Source organism: Chaetodon auriga, chromosome 2 (assembly GCF_051107435.1).
Source record: "Chaetodon auriga isolate fChaAug3 chromosome 2, fChaAug3.hap1, whole genome shotgun sequence".
NCBI lineage: Eukaryota > Metazoa > Chordata > Actinopteri > Chaetodontiformes > Chaetodontidae > Chaetodon > Chaetodon auriga.
In genome coordinates this window covers 12,507,609-12,521,006 of record NC_135075.1, presented here as the reverse complement: position 1 = coordinate 12,521,006, position 13,398 = coordinate 12,507,609, and the positions used below count along the sequence as shown (strand labels likewise).

The 13,398-nt window shown below is 42.1% G+C and overlaps 3 protein-coding genes across 3 annotated transcripts; 1 reads left to right on the top strand and 2 right to left on the bottom strand.

Annotated features, from left to right (window-relative positions):
- Positions 1 to 397: 397 nt before the first annotated feature.
- Positions 398 to 4,459, bottom strand: tmem167b (transmembrane protein 167B). The gene is made up of 3 exons (XM_076754802.1): positions 4,323 to 4,459; positions 3,425 to 3,556; positions 398 to 2,416 (listed from the first exon to the last, which is right to left on the bottom strand). The coding sequence occupies exons 1-3, from the start codon at positions 4,330 to 4,332 to the stop codon at positions 2,334 to 2,336; spliced, it is 225 nt and encodes a 74-aa protein (XP_076610917.1). The 5' UTR covers positions 4,333 to 4,459; the 3' UTR covers positions 398 to 2,333.
- A 1,814-nt stretch (positions 4,460 to 6,273) lies between these two features.
- On the top strand, positions 6,274 to 8,517 carry LOC143335495 (protein FAM107B). The gene is made up of 5 exons (XM_076754969.1): positions 6,274 to 6,387; positions 7,049 to 7,082; positions 7,301 to 7,457; positions 8,092 to 8,236; positions 8,377 to 8,517. The coding sequence occupies exons 1-5, from the start codon at positions 6,364 to 6,366 to the stop codon at positions 8,476 to 8,478; spliced, it is 462 nt and encodes a 153-aa protein (XP_076611084.1). The 5' UTR covers positions 6,274 to 6,363; the 3' UTR covers positions 8,479 to 8,517.
- Positions 8,518 to 9,134: 617 nt separating this feature from the next.
- On the bottom strand, positions 9,135 to 12,498 carry b3galt6 (UDP-Gal:betaGal beta 1,3-galactosyltransferase polypeptide 6). Its single transcript, XM_076754945.1, has 2 exons — positions 12,189 to 12,498; positions 9,135 to 11,657 (listed from the first exon to the last, which is right to left on the bottom strand). The coding sequence occupies exon 2, from the start codon at positions 11,645 to 11,647 to the stop codon at positions 10,628 to 10,630; it is 1,020 nt and encodes a 339-aa protein (XP_076611060.1). The 5' UTR covers positions 11,648 to 11,657; positions 12,189 to 12,498; the 3' UTR covers positions 9,135 to 10,627.
- Between the last annotated feature and the right edge of the window lie 900 nt (positions 12,499 to 13,398).

The following is a 13,398-nucleotide window of genomic DNA, read 5'->3' as shown; positions in this document are numbered from 1 at the left end:
CTCGCGAGAACTGGTTCGCTATGGGGAATCTAGGGGATATCCCGTCCCTGTCGACAGACAGCATGAGTGGGAATCTCCCTCTGTCAATCTCTGAGCATGTTTTGCCTCCACCTCAGTTAAATGACGTAATAGCAGCTGACAGTGCTTACTGAAAGACATCTGACTGGACAATGATCATGTCATGAAGGAACACTGCAGCAGTAATACAGAAAAATGAGAAATAATCAAAATAATGCACATTGCCTATAACACCAAGACCCTTGGACTGTATTTTACTACCAAGTCACAATGATGTAATGAGGATTTCACAGTGCTGATAAAGTGTGGTGTGCAGCCATTTGCTTTTATTTGATGCATAATTGCTTGAATGGAAATCATCTGCATGTAATCAAGGTGTGACAAGGAACTGTGAGTTGACTCGAGAGGAAGGTCCTATGGCTGATCGGTCAACTTGTTAAAACTTCATCCAAAGTACAAAAAAACACTACAAACAAGCTTCTTTCATGTAAGAAATTTTGATACGTCACAGCAGGAAAAGCACAGGTGCAAATTTCCAAAGCAGTGAGGTACAAATGACAGTAAGCTCAATCATAAATAACGGCACAGTTATGAATCTGCTGAGAGCAGGTTTTCCCTCAAAAGCTTAGTGTTTATGACAAGAGCAGCAGAGGCAGAAGCCACCAAGACCCTTATGACGTGTAAAAGAAGCAGAGGGTTTATTGGGTGAGATGTGAGACACTCGATTCACCGTTGCCTTGTCATGTCTCCAGAATGTGGGGGAATGAAAAAATGTTTTATGGCCGATGGGACCAAAACATTATTTTTGTCCATTATACTACATGCTGTATTTGCTGGATGGACAACACTGCACATTAGGGGGTGTTGGTGGGGACATCCTTATGCTGTAGGTTTCTCAGCAGCAGCCCTGCAGAAAAATACTGCCATCTGGGAGGAAAACCTGAGAAGGGACGATGATTTATTTTATGGCAAGACAACAACACCAAACAGGTGGTGAATGGTGCACATAAACAGGTTTGAAAAGAACTACATCAGTGTCCCGGAATGGCAAAAATCTGTCCACGGACCTCAAGTAATCCAGAGTTTGTGGCAGGAGTTGAAAACTGCTGTTCACTCAGTCATAATATGACTTGACAGAATTTGAGTTCTGCAAAGATGAAACGTGAAAAGACTCCAAAGCGACTGGGCTCAACACGTTGTATAGGCACTGAATGTCACTTGAGACCTGAAATTTGTTTTTTAAAGACAACAAACGCAGAAATTCTCTGATTACTCTTTTACTTCAAAATGGCATTGCATCCCATCTCAAAACAATTTCTTCCTTTAAAAAACAAAAAATAAGGTGGCGGAATTAAACTCAGAATAACAGCATGTACTGAAGATGGCATGAGAAGGACCATCCCTATTTGGCATTGGATTTAAATCTTCAGGCAAGTCTGAAATAACGATCTAATTATCACAACATGTTGTAACTCTTTTCTCTGTGACAATTGTGATAGAGCGGTGACTCCTGTGCAACTTACAGTTCAATTTGCAACAATATGTGGCATAATAAAACATATTATCTAGTATTAGATGTCAAAGGAAATACAACATACACCTGTGCAAAATGTGTATTTCAAACCTAAAACAAAGTTTCAGAGATGCAAAACAGCACGGTTAAGAAAGGTTGCAAAAAATGTCAAATATAGTGTACACAAGAACATCTCCATATATTAGCTTTATCTTTCCCTCCACCCTTGACAGAAGAAGTGATATAGAAAAAAAAAAAAAAAAACAGAACACCACAGTTGGGAGCAAGCAGAATGTATCATTATCAATTTGATCACATATAACCCCTGACAGTTCTCTATTGGTCATATTTTTTTTCCAAATATATACAGCTAGGCTAAATTTAGGTTGTATACACATATAAGGTATAATGCACACGCTGCCCTTCAATCTTCTGCATCCTTCAATATAAATATTTATGGGGTGTGGATGGAGACAACCAACAGTATAACCCTACAACAGAATGATACCACGTGACTCAGGCTCACTCCTCTGTAATAACCGTGGGGTAGATTCAGGATGCCCTTCATGTCTGTAGTGCACACACATTATTAAGGGACGCGTTATTGTACCCAGTCACCAGAAGGGGGCAGCACTGGCTAGTCGTTCACACGGGTCTGCAGGGCCAATGGGGTTTCATCAGGCATGTAATCCAAGAGGTGTAATGTAATGTAATCCACAACAAGGATTACCACATAAACACACAGATGAGTCCATCCCCAGCCCGCACCCGTCCAGTCTTTTCCAGTCCAGTCTGGCTCTTATCATTTCAAGAAGACAATGTAGAAAGCCATGGCCAAGCAGGAAATTGCCACGGCAATGTGAAGCCGCGTCCCAATTATTGCAGCTGAGGAGAGAGATGGAGGATCACATGTCAGTTACAAACACACAGAACAAGGAGCATATAGCAAACCATGCAAACAGGTGTGTTATCAGTAAGACATGAGACACTCCCCACAAGACAAGTGTCTAACATCGTAATGTGGTCTGACAGTATTTGTGCCACATTTTCTGTTGTTTAGGATCTCAAATGAAACATTGACTGAGATTAAAGTTCTGAGTCTGAGAGTCAAGGACTTTCACGCGTTTACTTCCATATGGGTCCTTTTCACAGTGGACATTCAGGAAGAGCAACAAAATAACATTAACGATGGCTTGGTTCCATCAAAATATCCCACCAAACCAGCTTGCCAATGAGCCTAGCTATATGGGATGCAACATCTATTAATGTTGTTAATTACACCCATATCCCTCCTATAACATGTCAACATGTCTGTTGTGAAAAATACCTATTTGTGAAGAGAATCAGGACAATTATCATAACTGCAGACACACCAGATGACCAAGTGTGATATTTATGACAACACAGCATCCAATGTTTTTGCTGGTAATTTCAGTCACCTGACATAAAACCACCTGAGCAGGTGTTTAACTTGCTGAAATGAGAGTGAGTGAGCCTGGAGTGAAGATGGCTGCAGTACAGGCCTGGCAGAGCATCACAAAGGAAGAACAGTGTGTGCTGAGGTCTGTGGGTCACAGATTTCTCAGGCATTGAGTGCAAAGGACTGGTATCAAATCTCACTCTTAAGTTTGTGTATGTAAGTGGAGGGTGTATAAGTTTCACACTGCTTACAAAAATGGACGTATATACACTGCTGCTGCCAGTGTTACACATATAAAACAGGATGGAGTGGACTGAAAGAAGATTGACTGTTTTTATGTGTTTTCTGCAGTTGTATAAACACCTCTGCACAGTAACATGTAACAGTATGTTTTCCCTCAAAAGACCAAAACAATATCAACATCTTCCACGTGCGTGTTGAGTCAGCATATTGCTAATTCATTTTATATCTACCTTTGTAGAAAACGCCCCACACTCCTTTCTTCTCAGACAGCAGCCAGCTGTTGAGGCGAGGCACCTTTTTGAGGTACGCACAGGTGCAAATGAACAGCAGGCCAAACACCAGGATGCCATCGAAAGAGTAAACTACGGAAGAAAGTGGAGATAACATCAGTCTTTGTCTTACCTTCCAGTTAGCTCAACTTATTCACACAACACAAAACAAAATCTGTTACATTAATTAACGGAGTGCACAGGTTCATATTACCTTCAAATCAAAGGACCTAAAAGCAATCTTCTCCACTACCTAGAGTAATTTAAGAGCACCATATACACCCTGTCCTGTGGTGGATTTTCCCTTTACCCTGCATGTATAAGCTGTGCTGTTAACTTTGGTAAATTACAAGTTGCTAGCAGCTGAAGCAACGTTTAATATAATCTACTATTCGTGTAGCCCCACCAGTGGTGGAAGACATCATAAACAGGCTGATATTTTAACGACTTACATCAGTTTGTTGCATGGTAACATGTTTTCCAGCCTTTTTAGAGCAGTGTTGTGGTCTTGCTATCTGGGATTTGTAGCATTAGCCACCGACTATTGGCTCACGTCAGTCAAAGCTAGTTAGCAAGAATCCACGTACCTTGACAAAAATACGACGTTAATAGCACAAAGGGTTTGAAGACAAGAGCTTTTTCGCCAAACCGTGCTATGAATCTGTAACTGGAACACTGTTTAAACTAGTAAACAGGAATTATCTTTGGTGCAATCAGACTAGCAGTGTTATCCTGGGCCACGTCTACAGCTAAGCTAGCTTCCACGTTAGCCTTCCGTCCAAGAAGTAGCTACTCTAACTTGCGTGCTCTGTTCTGCTGCAGACACTCTTTAGCCAGTTGTATAATACAATACACCTACCATTTGTCATATTCGCAGCTTGCTCTTTGACGATATTATACGACTGTTTCTTCGTTAAATTAGCATTCCATCATGTATTAGAAAGTGTAGATGGAATGCAGTGCACTTCGCTTCGCAATCACTCGGTTGACATTTCCGGTTTCACTGGTTTACGATCTTCTTTTACGTTTTATTTTTGTTGTTGTCCATCTAACATCACTGCCATCTACTGGAATTTGTGATGTACGGCTACATTTACATACACCTGAAGTTTACATTTATCCCCGTGTTTTTTGTTTATTGCTAAACAATAAAAATGCACATTTTAAATATTAAGAATGTAATACTTTTATCTATGCACTCTTTCCATAAATTCACCTTAACATGGAGACTCAGGATAACCATCTCAGGTGACGCAGTATACGTAAGTGCACAGACTTTCCTTTTGTTTTTGTTGTTGGGAAGTTTCTCCTGAAATACTTTGCATACAACACAAACAAGCAATACGGAAACATATTTGGAAAAAAGAGAGACTGAATTGTTCCTAACAGATTGTGCCACATGTTTGCACATTACCCTATGTTTCACCATCCATACTGAGGATTTTGCAGTTACGTTGTTTGGAGAATGTTTTGCCAGCAAATGGACAGGACTGGTCATACAGACATACTGCACATGAGAAGGAAGAAACAACACTGCTCAAAACAACACGTCTTCGTGGCCACACTGCACTCCAAGGAAGAACAGAACACGGAGACAGCACGTACAATTGAAGGAGGACAAGAGTGGGATTAACAAAGTGGTGAAAAATGCTGGCTCTGCTGCAGCTGCTGAACCTGGACACATCTTGGGCAGCACAGAGGGAAGGATGAGGATTAAACTGAGCTTCCACCCACACTATAATGAGCTGACACCGCCATACAGCCACCTCCACCTCACCCCTGGAGGGCCACCATGGAGCAATTTGTGCTGACATCCATCAGCCACTCCAGAGTGCTTTCTTTTCAAATAACCTCAGTCCCAGCCAGTTGAGAAGCTACTGCATGTGACACCCAAACCATGTTTCATTACTTCACAATTTGTACGAGCTTATATTGTTTATAGCAAGTTTCATTAAAAGTCGAACAGTTTATCTGACAGATTCACACTGACATCCTGCTCCGACTGAAAGCATGAACTTCTTCTGTAATGATATAATACAAAATAGTACATTATACAAGACACCTGGACACACCGAGTTGTGTAATGTACCTGTAATGCCCATGCCTAAACACATGCCTACTGCTCATATTAACTGCATCTATGCATATATTTTTTGCATTGTGCGTCTGTATCTGTGAAATATCACATATGCATTGATTAGTACCAATTTACTAACCTCACTTGTTGAAAACTGTGCAAATTTTGCATCACATGCAACATCAACGGCTGCTGCTTTGAAAATCCTCTTACTATCATCATTTGCACTTTGCACAAGCTTAATCCCTACATTTCCATTAAATATGTCGGAGCAAGGCTGAAATTATTTGCCTTTGCTACACTGACCTGATTTTGCCTCAGGAACATAAGAAGATCCTCCCGGTCCTCTGTGTCAGTGTGTTATTTTTCCATCTGACCTATAGTTTGAAGGCAGCAGCACAGTGGTGTGTAACTCTATATTGCAGAAAAAATAGATTATAGATGGATTGATAGAATTAACATTGAAGTGGAAATTAATGAGACTCTATAATGTATTTCACTCCTCTTAGTGAGTGTGATAACAGCTGGATCTACAAAGCAGAGACACAAAAGCCATATTTATTTTGTTGTAATATATCATGTTGCATTATCCTAATCATTACATTACATTATCCTAATCCCTCCATATGTCGCCCCTGCGTCAGAGACAACAGAAGTTTCTCTCCTGAGGGGAACAAAGGGTTGTAGGACACTTAATAAGATTTGATCACAGGACAGTGTGGCACACCTGTTCAGATCAGCCTCGCTGCACACCCTGAGAACAACACTTAGCTTCTGCTCTGTCTTCTGTGAGGACACACTTCAGCACATCTCACCCTGAGCAATGCGTCTCTACCACAGCACACAGGTAAGACTGGTTTTTATCACTACTTCTGTGTTGTGATGCAGTTAGTTGTAATGGTGTGCAGCTTGAATGGAAGTAGTAATGATTATGATTAAGTAGGAAAAACAGTCTAAATAATCGCATTTGAGTTGGGCTTGTTCTGAGGCCTGGGCTCTGAGTTTCAAAGAATAGAAGAACATACAATAAAAATAACAACAATAAAAATGTTCTCCAAGACAATATCACACATCTGCCTTTACATGTGGCACTGAAAATACAAGCCATGCTGACTTTATTTTGCACAATTGCTTGCTTCTGGCATCAATATAGCTACATAAGTGCCTGAAAGCGTGGTTTGTGATGTCCTTTTAGTCCATTAAACATAGCATAAACCACATAGCTTTTTGTTTTTGAAAATATTTTGTCATTGGATGTACCTTTTAATGTAATGGGTAATCCACTCCAGAAACAAAAGACTATATGCTGTCATATCAGCACTTTCACTTTACTTCTTCATGATGGTTTGAACATGTCCAGATGTGTTGAGCCCCATGTTTCATTCACTTGTTTTGATATGGGTAGCAGAACAGTCTGTATGGATTTACACATTTTACGTCCAAAATATATACATGAAATATCTTTGCCTCATTTCAATTTAACGTGCACTCGGCTGTTCTTATTTCAGGTATCACAAAAAATGGGTCTTCAAAATAGAAAAGGTAAGATAAAATATTGCTTTAGTGAATCTTAAGACACAGATGGAGTGATCTCTCTAGGCCAACCCTTTAAAAGCCACTCTGATTATAACACTTGAACATAGGCAGCACCTTTTTTAACATTTAGCTATCAACAGAAGCTCGACACATACTGCTGTGTGTACAGAGACTGACAAGGATATGTGAATGTGACTGAGAGTGGTGGCTTGTATTCATGTCAGAGAGACATCACTGCTGGATGGTCCCACCACGCCAGGTGATTGAGGGTCAACAACAGGATTGCAGTGACCTCATCAAACCCAGGAAGCTGCCAAATCCCGTCCTGGCTTCCCACCAGCACACAGCTCTTCACCAGGAGCTGCTATTCTGCCACAGACGGTGAGAAAACACTGAGCTCTGAGCCTGCCGTCTGTGGTCGGGTCACATCGGCAGCAGGCACGCGCTGATCCACGTACACGCAAATGAGATATCAGTCAAGGAACATCTACAGGAGTCGCTCTCCATATCAGTGTTTTATTTGATTCCTGCCGCACTCAGAGGATCCTCTTAGGCCTCCTCTGTCCAGCTGGCAGCGTTGTGTTCAGGTGGTGTTTAACACCAAGTCAAGTCCAACGTACAACACCTCACTGGAGATCGCCACTAATCTCTCTGCAGAGCTCCACCAGCGCTCTCACTCTTGTGTCTGAGAAAGCAAAACTAACATACAACACAACCTAAAAATCTACACAATTTGGTTTCCAGTTCTTAAGTTTCAGGAATCCAGTAACAGTCTGTCCAAATATTGATAATACCATGACTCAAGATGATCCCCAGACGTCATCAATGAGCTTCCACACCCACCTACTCCATGTCTTATCCTTTATCACAGAGGACAGCGTTCACAACAAAAGTTTGGAAATGATCTTGATAAGCTGCACTTCAGGGAAGTTTAAGTTGTTGTTTTTTTTGGTTGCTTATCTTCATCTCGTGATCCCATCCTCTTATCAGCATTTCTTTTTTCATGTGTCCTCAGAGGTCTACTGCCCAGAAGAAAGCCGGAGCTGCAGTGTGTGCTGGAACACAAGCAGAGGGAGCGGCACAAGCAGAGGGAGCTGGCCCTCCGCTCCGCCTCTGACCTGGAGGTCAAGCTGCGTGCGAGGCAGCAGAAAATGCAAGTTGTAAGTATGTTAAGATGGAAAACCACACAACCTGGGGAGTAAAGTACATGTTATAATCTATTTACTCATTGGGTATGAGTGAGTAATTCTGCAGATACTCATTGAGGAGGAAGTTCAAACAGATGTTTCCTGTATTGCAGTACGAGCTGGAGGAGAAGGAGAGGAGCGAGAGACTGCAGAACGTACCAGAGTTCATTGCCGTGAGAGGAGCCCTGAAACGTATCCAGACTTCTTCCCTCTGACGACCAGCGCAGAGACAAATAAACTCCGTTCACAGACGAGTTCCTGCTGTCTTTTAAGAGGAGAACCATCATTGGTTGACAACTGGAATAATCATGTGAATTCAGATGCTGGTTGAGGTTGGAAAATTTGATGCTTTAAGGACCAGTGTGCAGGATTTAGTGCCATCTGGTGGTGAGGTTGCAGGTCGCACCCACCTGAATTCACCTCGCCACACCAGACCCACACACGGCAACGACTAAGAGCAGTGTTTGGTTTGTCCATTCTGGGCTTCTGTAGAGCCATGGCGGCACCCACTCCCTCTGTAGATATGAAGAGCTCATCCTAAGTTAACGAAAACACAAATATTCATATTTTCAGGTGATCGATGAAAACACACTTCTGGATTTCTGCCAATAGATTCCTCCCACACACTGGACCTTTAAAGTATTTCCTCTAAAATCTGAGGTGTGGAAAGAAATCAATCCAAAAAGTGTGTCCAATCATTCCTTAATATAACAGCTGTAGAAAGTCAGGATATTGTATTTTGTGATCTTGTTAAAAAGGCATTTCATCAAGAGCTCTTGGCAGCCTTTCTGACTTTTGTAGAGAATTCCACAACACGTGCATTTAACTCAGACGTATCCTTTCAAACATATAAGAATATAAGTGACAAGAATACATTTAAAATGTTTAATAAAACATCCAGGGAGGCTGAACATGTACGTAAAAACAAACACTGAAACTTAAGTTGTGCTGAATTAGACTCAGCCAGTGACAGCAGTGAGAAAAAAGTCATGTCATTGCTCACAAAAACGTAACAGCGGTCATGAAATCGAGCTCAGAGGTGGCTCTTTTTGCAGAATTTCTCAACTGCTTTTTGCTCCATACATCACACCCTTTAATCAACCCTGTACACATTTCACAAGTTTGGGGACACAGCTGCTGACATCACAGGGTGAGTTCAGGTCAGAGAGCTCAACAACAGAGAAAAAACAAGTAGTGTTTGAACAATGATTCATTCAACGATTCTTTAAAATTATGTTTCTTGTTCAAAAAAAGTGACCAAGTGCCTGCTGGTATCTACATCAAGTTTCTCAATTTGAATCTGCGCTGCAAACAAACATTCACAAAAAAACGTGTTATCTCTGCACAGTAAAATGTACTGACCTAAACTTTAAACGCACACTATGTCATTTCTGTCGTTTCCAGACATTTCAACGCAGAAATGCCACATATTGTGCGTTTTTAAAGTGAGACTGTTGCAGGAATAAGAAGGCCTGCTGAATCAAACACATTCAACATTTTCTCTTACACACGTTTGCACCTCCAAAAACACATGAAACCTTGTGTACCGTTGACAGTAAACAGAAGTTTTGCTTTTTAAAACAATTCTAAACTCTGAATTGTACATGACATCCCCCCCAAACACATTTATAAATACAAATTCTACTCACAAGCAGCGACCACAGCCACCGTGTTTCTGTCCCAACTCAATACCAGCGTGTTGTGTTTGCTGCGGAATAAATTAACAATAAATAAAATACAAATGAAAATTCTTTCACAAAAAAATGTAGACATCACGGCAGGGTAACAATCTCCCGTCTGCGTTTCCCTGTATTATCTACTACACTGAAATAACCTTAAAAACATATCTCATAGTGTTGGAAAATATTTAGCAAGAGGTACAGCAGAAGAAGCCCAGACAGAGGAGAGAAGTAGGCCAACGTGGTAAACTGGCTGTAAGGAGAGCACTGACAGAAGCGTGGGTCCAAATAACAAGGCCGAAGGAGTTTACAGGTCAGAAAGGACACCAGGCTGAAGTGGGCTTCCTGTTCAAGAGTTAAGGGGGAACATTTTTCAGCCAATTCTCTGTTGTTACACCACTTAACTTGTAGACATGATAGTACAAGCTTTGACACTGTTTAAAGATCCATCATATTTGCAAAAGAGAGGAAAAAAGGAAATGTCTTTACTTTTCCTCAATTGAGAATCTTTTTCAAATCTGAAATGGGGATTTAACAGGATTACAGCATTTATTATTATGTCAAGGACCTGTTACCCAACTCTAAATGGTGTAACGATGGAGTGAAAAACATTACCCCTTAACCGTATCCCAACGTGGAAGATATGAATCAGAGGCCGACTTCAGTCTTTTAAAAAGGACAAAACTTAAGGAATGCCATCCTTCCTTTGGCAACACTGTGAGGGTGGCACACTCCAGTCATACACGTAGGACAATCGTAGCTTGACCTCCTCCTTACAGAGCCTGCCGTCACGCTGCAGAGTCTGGTGTTTTTCCAACATGTCCTCCAAGCTCTGCTTATGTGTCACCAAGTATTTGTTGTTGCAACCACGCGATTTGTACTCCGTGTCAAAGCGTGGGTCATGTGTCCGCCGAACATCCACCGGTGCCAGCCAGGCGCCCAGTGACACATCTTCACTCTGCCACGTCTTCAAGTAGCCTGCGTTAAGATGCACATAATGTACCAGGTCAGCTGAGAGGATGTAGCCCCCGCCCAGAGCATAGGGCAGGTAGTAGTCACAAAGCTCCCAAGAGCTTTCCCTCCATTTCCCAGCTGTTTTCACTCGCCCTCTGCCCGAGAAGAAGCCCCAGTACAAGCGGTTGGGCTCCTTCCCCTTCAGCTCCTCCTTGAGGAGGTCCAACCGAGCAAACGTGTCATCGTCTGCTTTGAGGACGAACTTGAACTCCACATTCTGGTCCAGCCAGGAGTACATGTGCAGCAGCTTCAGTGTTAAGTTCTCATAAGAGTCTCGCAGGTCAGGCAGTAAGAGTAAGTCCTTGTGCCGTCCTTGCTCTGTGTTAAGGTTCTGCAGGTCCTCGTTTGAAAGCCCCTGAGTTCCCACCACAAACATGGCCAGAACATCAGAGTCCCGCTTGGCCAGCCAAGTGCTGCGGATGATACTCCTCCGCTCTGTGTACTTAGGTCCAGTTGTGATGAGGACCACGAGGAAGGCTGAAAAGTCTTTGGATGCTGAGGGGGCATTATGCTGCTCTGGACGGGACTGCAAAGCATTGGCATGAGGGGCAAGGCCTGGAGGATCCTGGTGGCCCTGTTTCAAGGTTTCTGAGGTACATTTGGCCAAGAAAACCAGAACTACAGCAAAGCTGCACACAGTGCCGATGACCAGCGCTGTCTTGTGGCGGCAAACTAGGCGCAACAGATTCATGATGCAGAGTCTGGGGTAAAAACACAAGAGATTGTTAGCATTAATGTAATTCATGATGATTACATTACATTCAGGTGGCTCATCAAAACTAGATTAGACTTTGTAGACACACCTCTCCACAAGCATCATCAAACTGAGCAAAGAGGTTGACTAGCTGAATGAAGGTGCAGTTAGTGACCACAATGCATTAAATATTTGCTTCAACTGGGTTTGCGGGTGTTACAGATGTAAACAATCATGCACGAGACTCGGGAAAGGTGTCTCGTGTGTTGTCTTGTGTCAGACTGTACAGAGCGACCAAAGGCATTAAATTGCAGCTCCTGTCTTTAAAAGTTTGATCGTGAGGTTTCAGCATTTGGCTCACAGACATTACCTTGGATAACGGTAGCTATCGAGCAAGTTAGCTCAGTAAGCTGGTCTCAGCTCATTTTTTAGCAGCACTTGCTTTCTAAGCATAGAAGTTGAACCGTACACTGTATATACTGGCCACGGCAATGCCGCAAACGCAGGAAATTAAAGAGTATTTGTTAGTTAACGTTACCTTAGCTTAGTGAGAAGTACCCTTCGACACAGCCTGCGCGGGCCACACACACAGCAGCTTTGCAGAGCTAACGTTAACGCTAGCTACCGAGATAAGACCCTCTGCGCACTTTCTGAGCTCGCTCCGCTGGATGCAAACACACACAAATTGCGCATAGTGGTCCAAACAGGAGGTGGCGACCACTCGGTTTAGCGCTGTCGGTCGGACAGGTTACAACTGACAAGTTAAATCGTTCGCTGGTTGCGAGTTGAGGAAGGTATCGATGCATTCATTTTCTCTGTCGTACTGTGAACACAAATCAGTGGCGTGTGGCAGTGACGAGGAGGAAACGGAAGTGAAGCCCCCCGGCAGAATGGGATTAAAATAACACAAAATAAAGAGTTACGAACAAAGATTTTGTTTCCATTCTATAACTGTTGTTGTTGTTATTAGGAAAAACATGCATATAAAATAGATAAGAGGAAAGCGAAACTTTGGACATTTTTGCCAAGAACTGATAAGCCATCACAATTACATGTATATAAAAATAGCCGTGCAGTAAAGACTTTACTTTAACGAGACATATGTAATCAGAAAAGGTGTTTGAAAAAGGAGAGTGAAAAAGCTGCGGGCTGCTCGAGAACAGCTGCTGACTGAGCGTGCGCGTTACCGACATATGGAGCGATGCGCAGTGTAAAGTTTGGCAGAACAGCCCGAACGGGACTGGACGTCATATATCGTTGCTTCAAAATAAAAGTGGAATTCTTAAACTGCAATCGATTAAAATGGACTTTTAGAGGATAATCCTAACCCCGTTAACTTGTTTGATATATGTTTTCGGATTGCTTTTGTCTTTTTTCACCTCCAGAACAATTCATCATGAATAGATGAATTAAATATATCAATTAATGCAAATGAAGTATTCAACAAATGTTACGAATGTAGGGTGATTTCCAAGCCCCCCCTTTTTTTGTCAAATGGTTGCCACTTTAAACTGTGCTTCTGGATTCATTAACCAGTGTCCACAAATTGTTGACACAAACAGTCGGCTTTTCACATGTCTGTTATGTGTAACATTTTGAATAACGTGTCTTTCAGTAGTATTTTAACTTTCATAGGCCCAAATGGTGGGGTAATTTATTTGAATTCATTGCTAATTCCCCCTAACATACATTATCCGCAGTAACTTTGACCGGGTCGGGAGAATTTTATTTTGAAATGTGTAACCGGA

Excerpts from the sequence above, each read along its gene's own strand:
- tmem167b (XM_076754802.1), bottom strand. Across the intron at positions 2,417-3,424 it reads GTGGGGCGTTTTCTACAAAG|CTGCAATAATTGGGACGCGG; the intron begins GTAGATATAAAA and ends CTCTCTCCTCAG.
- LOC143335495 (XM_076754969.1), top strand. The coding sequence starts at position 6,364 with ATGCGTCTCTACCACAGCACACAG. Across the intron at positions 6,388-7,048 it reads GTCTCTACCACAGCACACAG|GTATCACAAAAAATGGGTCT; the intron begins GTAAGACTGGTT and ends TTCTTATTTCAG. Across the intron at positions 8,237-8,376 it reads GGCAGCAGAAAATGCAAGTT|TACGAGCTGGAGGAGAAGGA; the intron begins GTAAGTATGTTA and ends CCTGTATTGCAG.
- b3galt6 (XM_076754945.1), bottom strand. The coding sequence starts at position 11,647 with ATGAATCTGTTGCGCCTAGTTTGCCGCCACAAGACAGCGCTGGTCATC.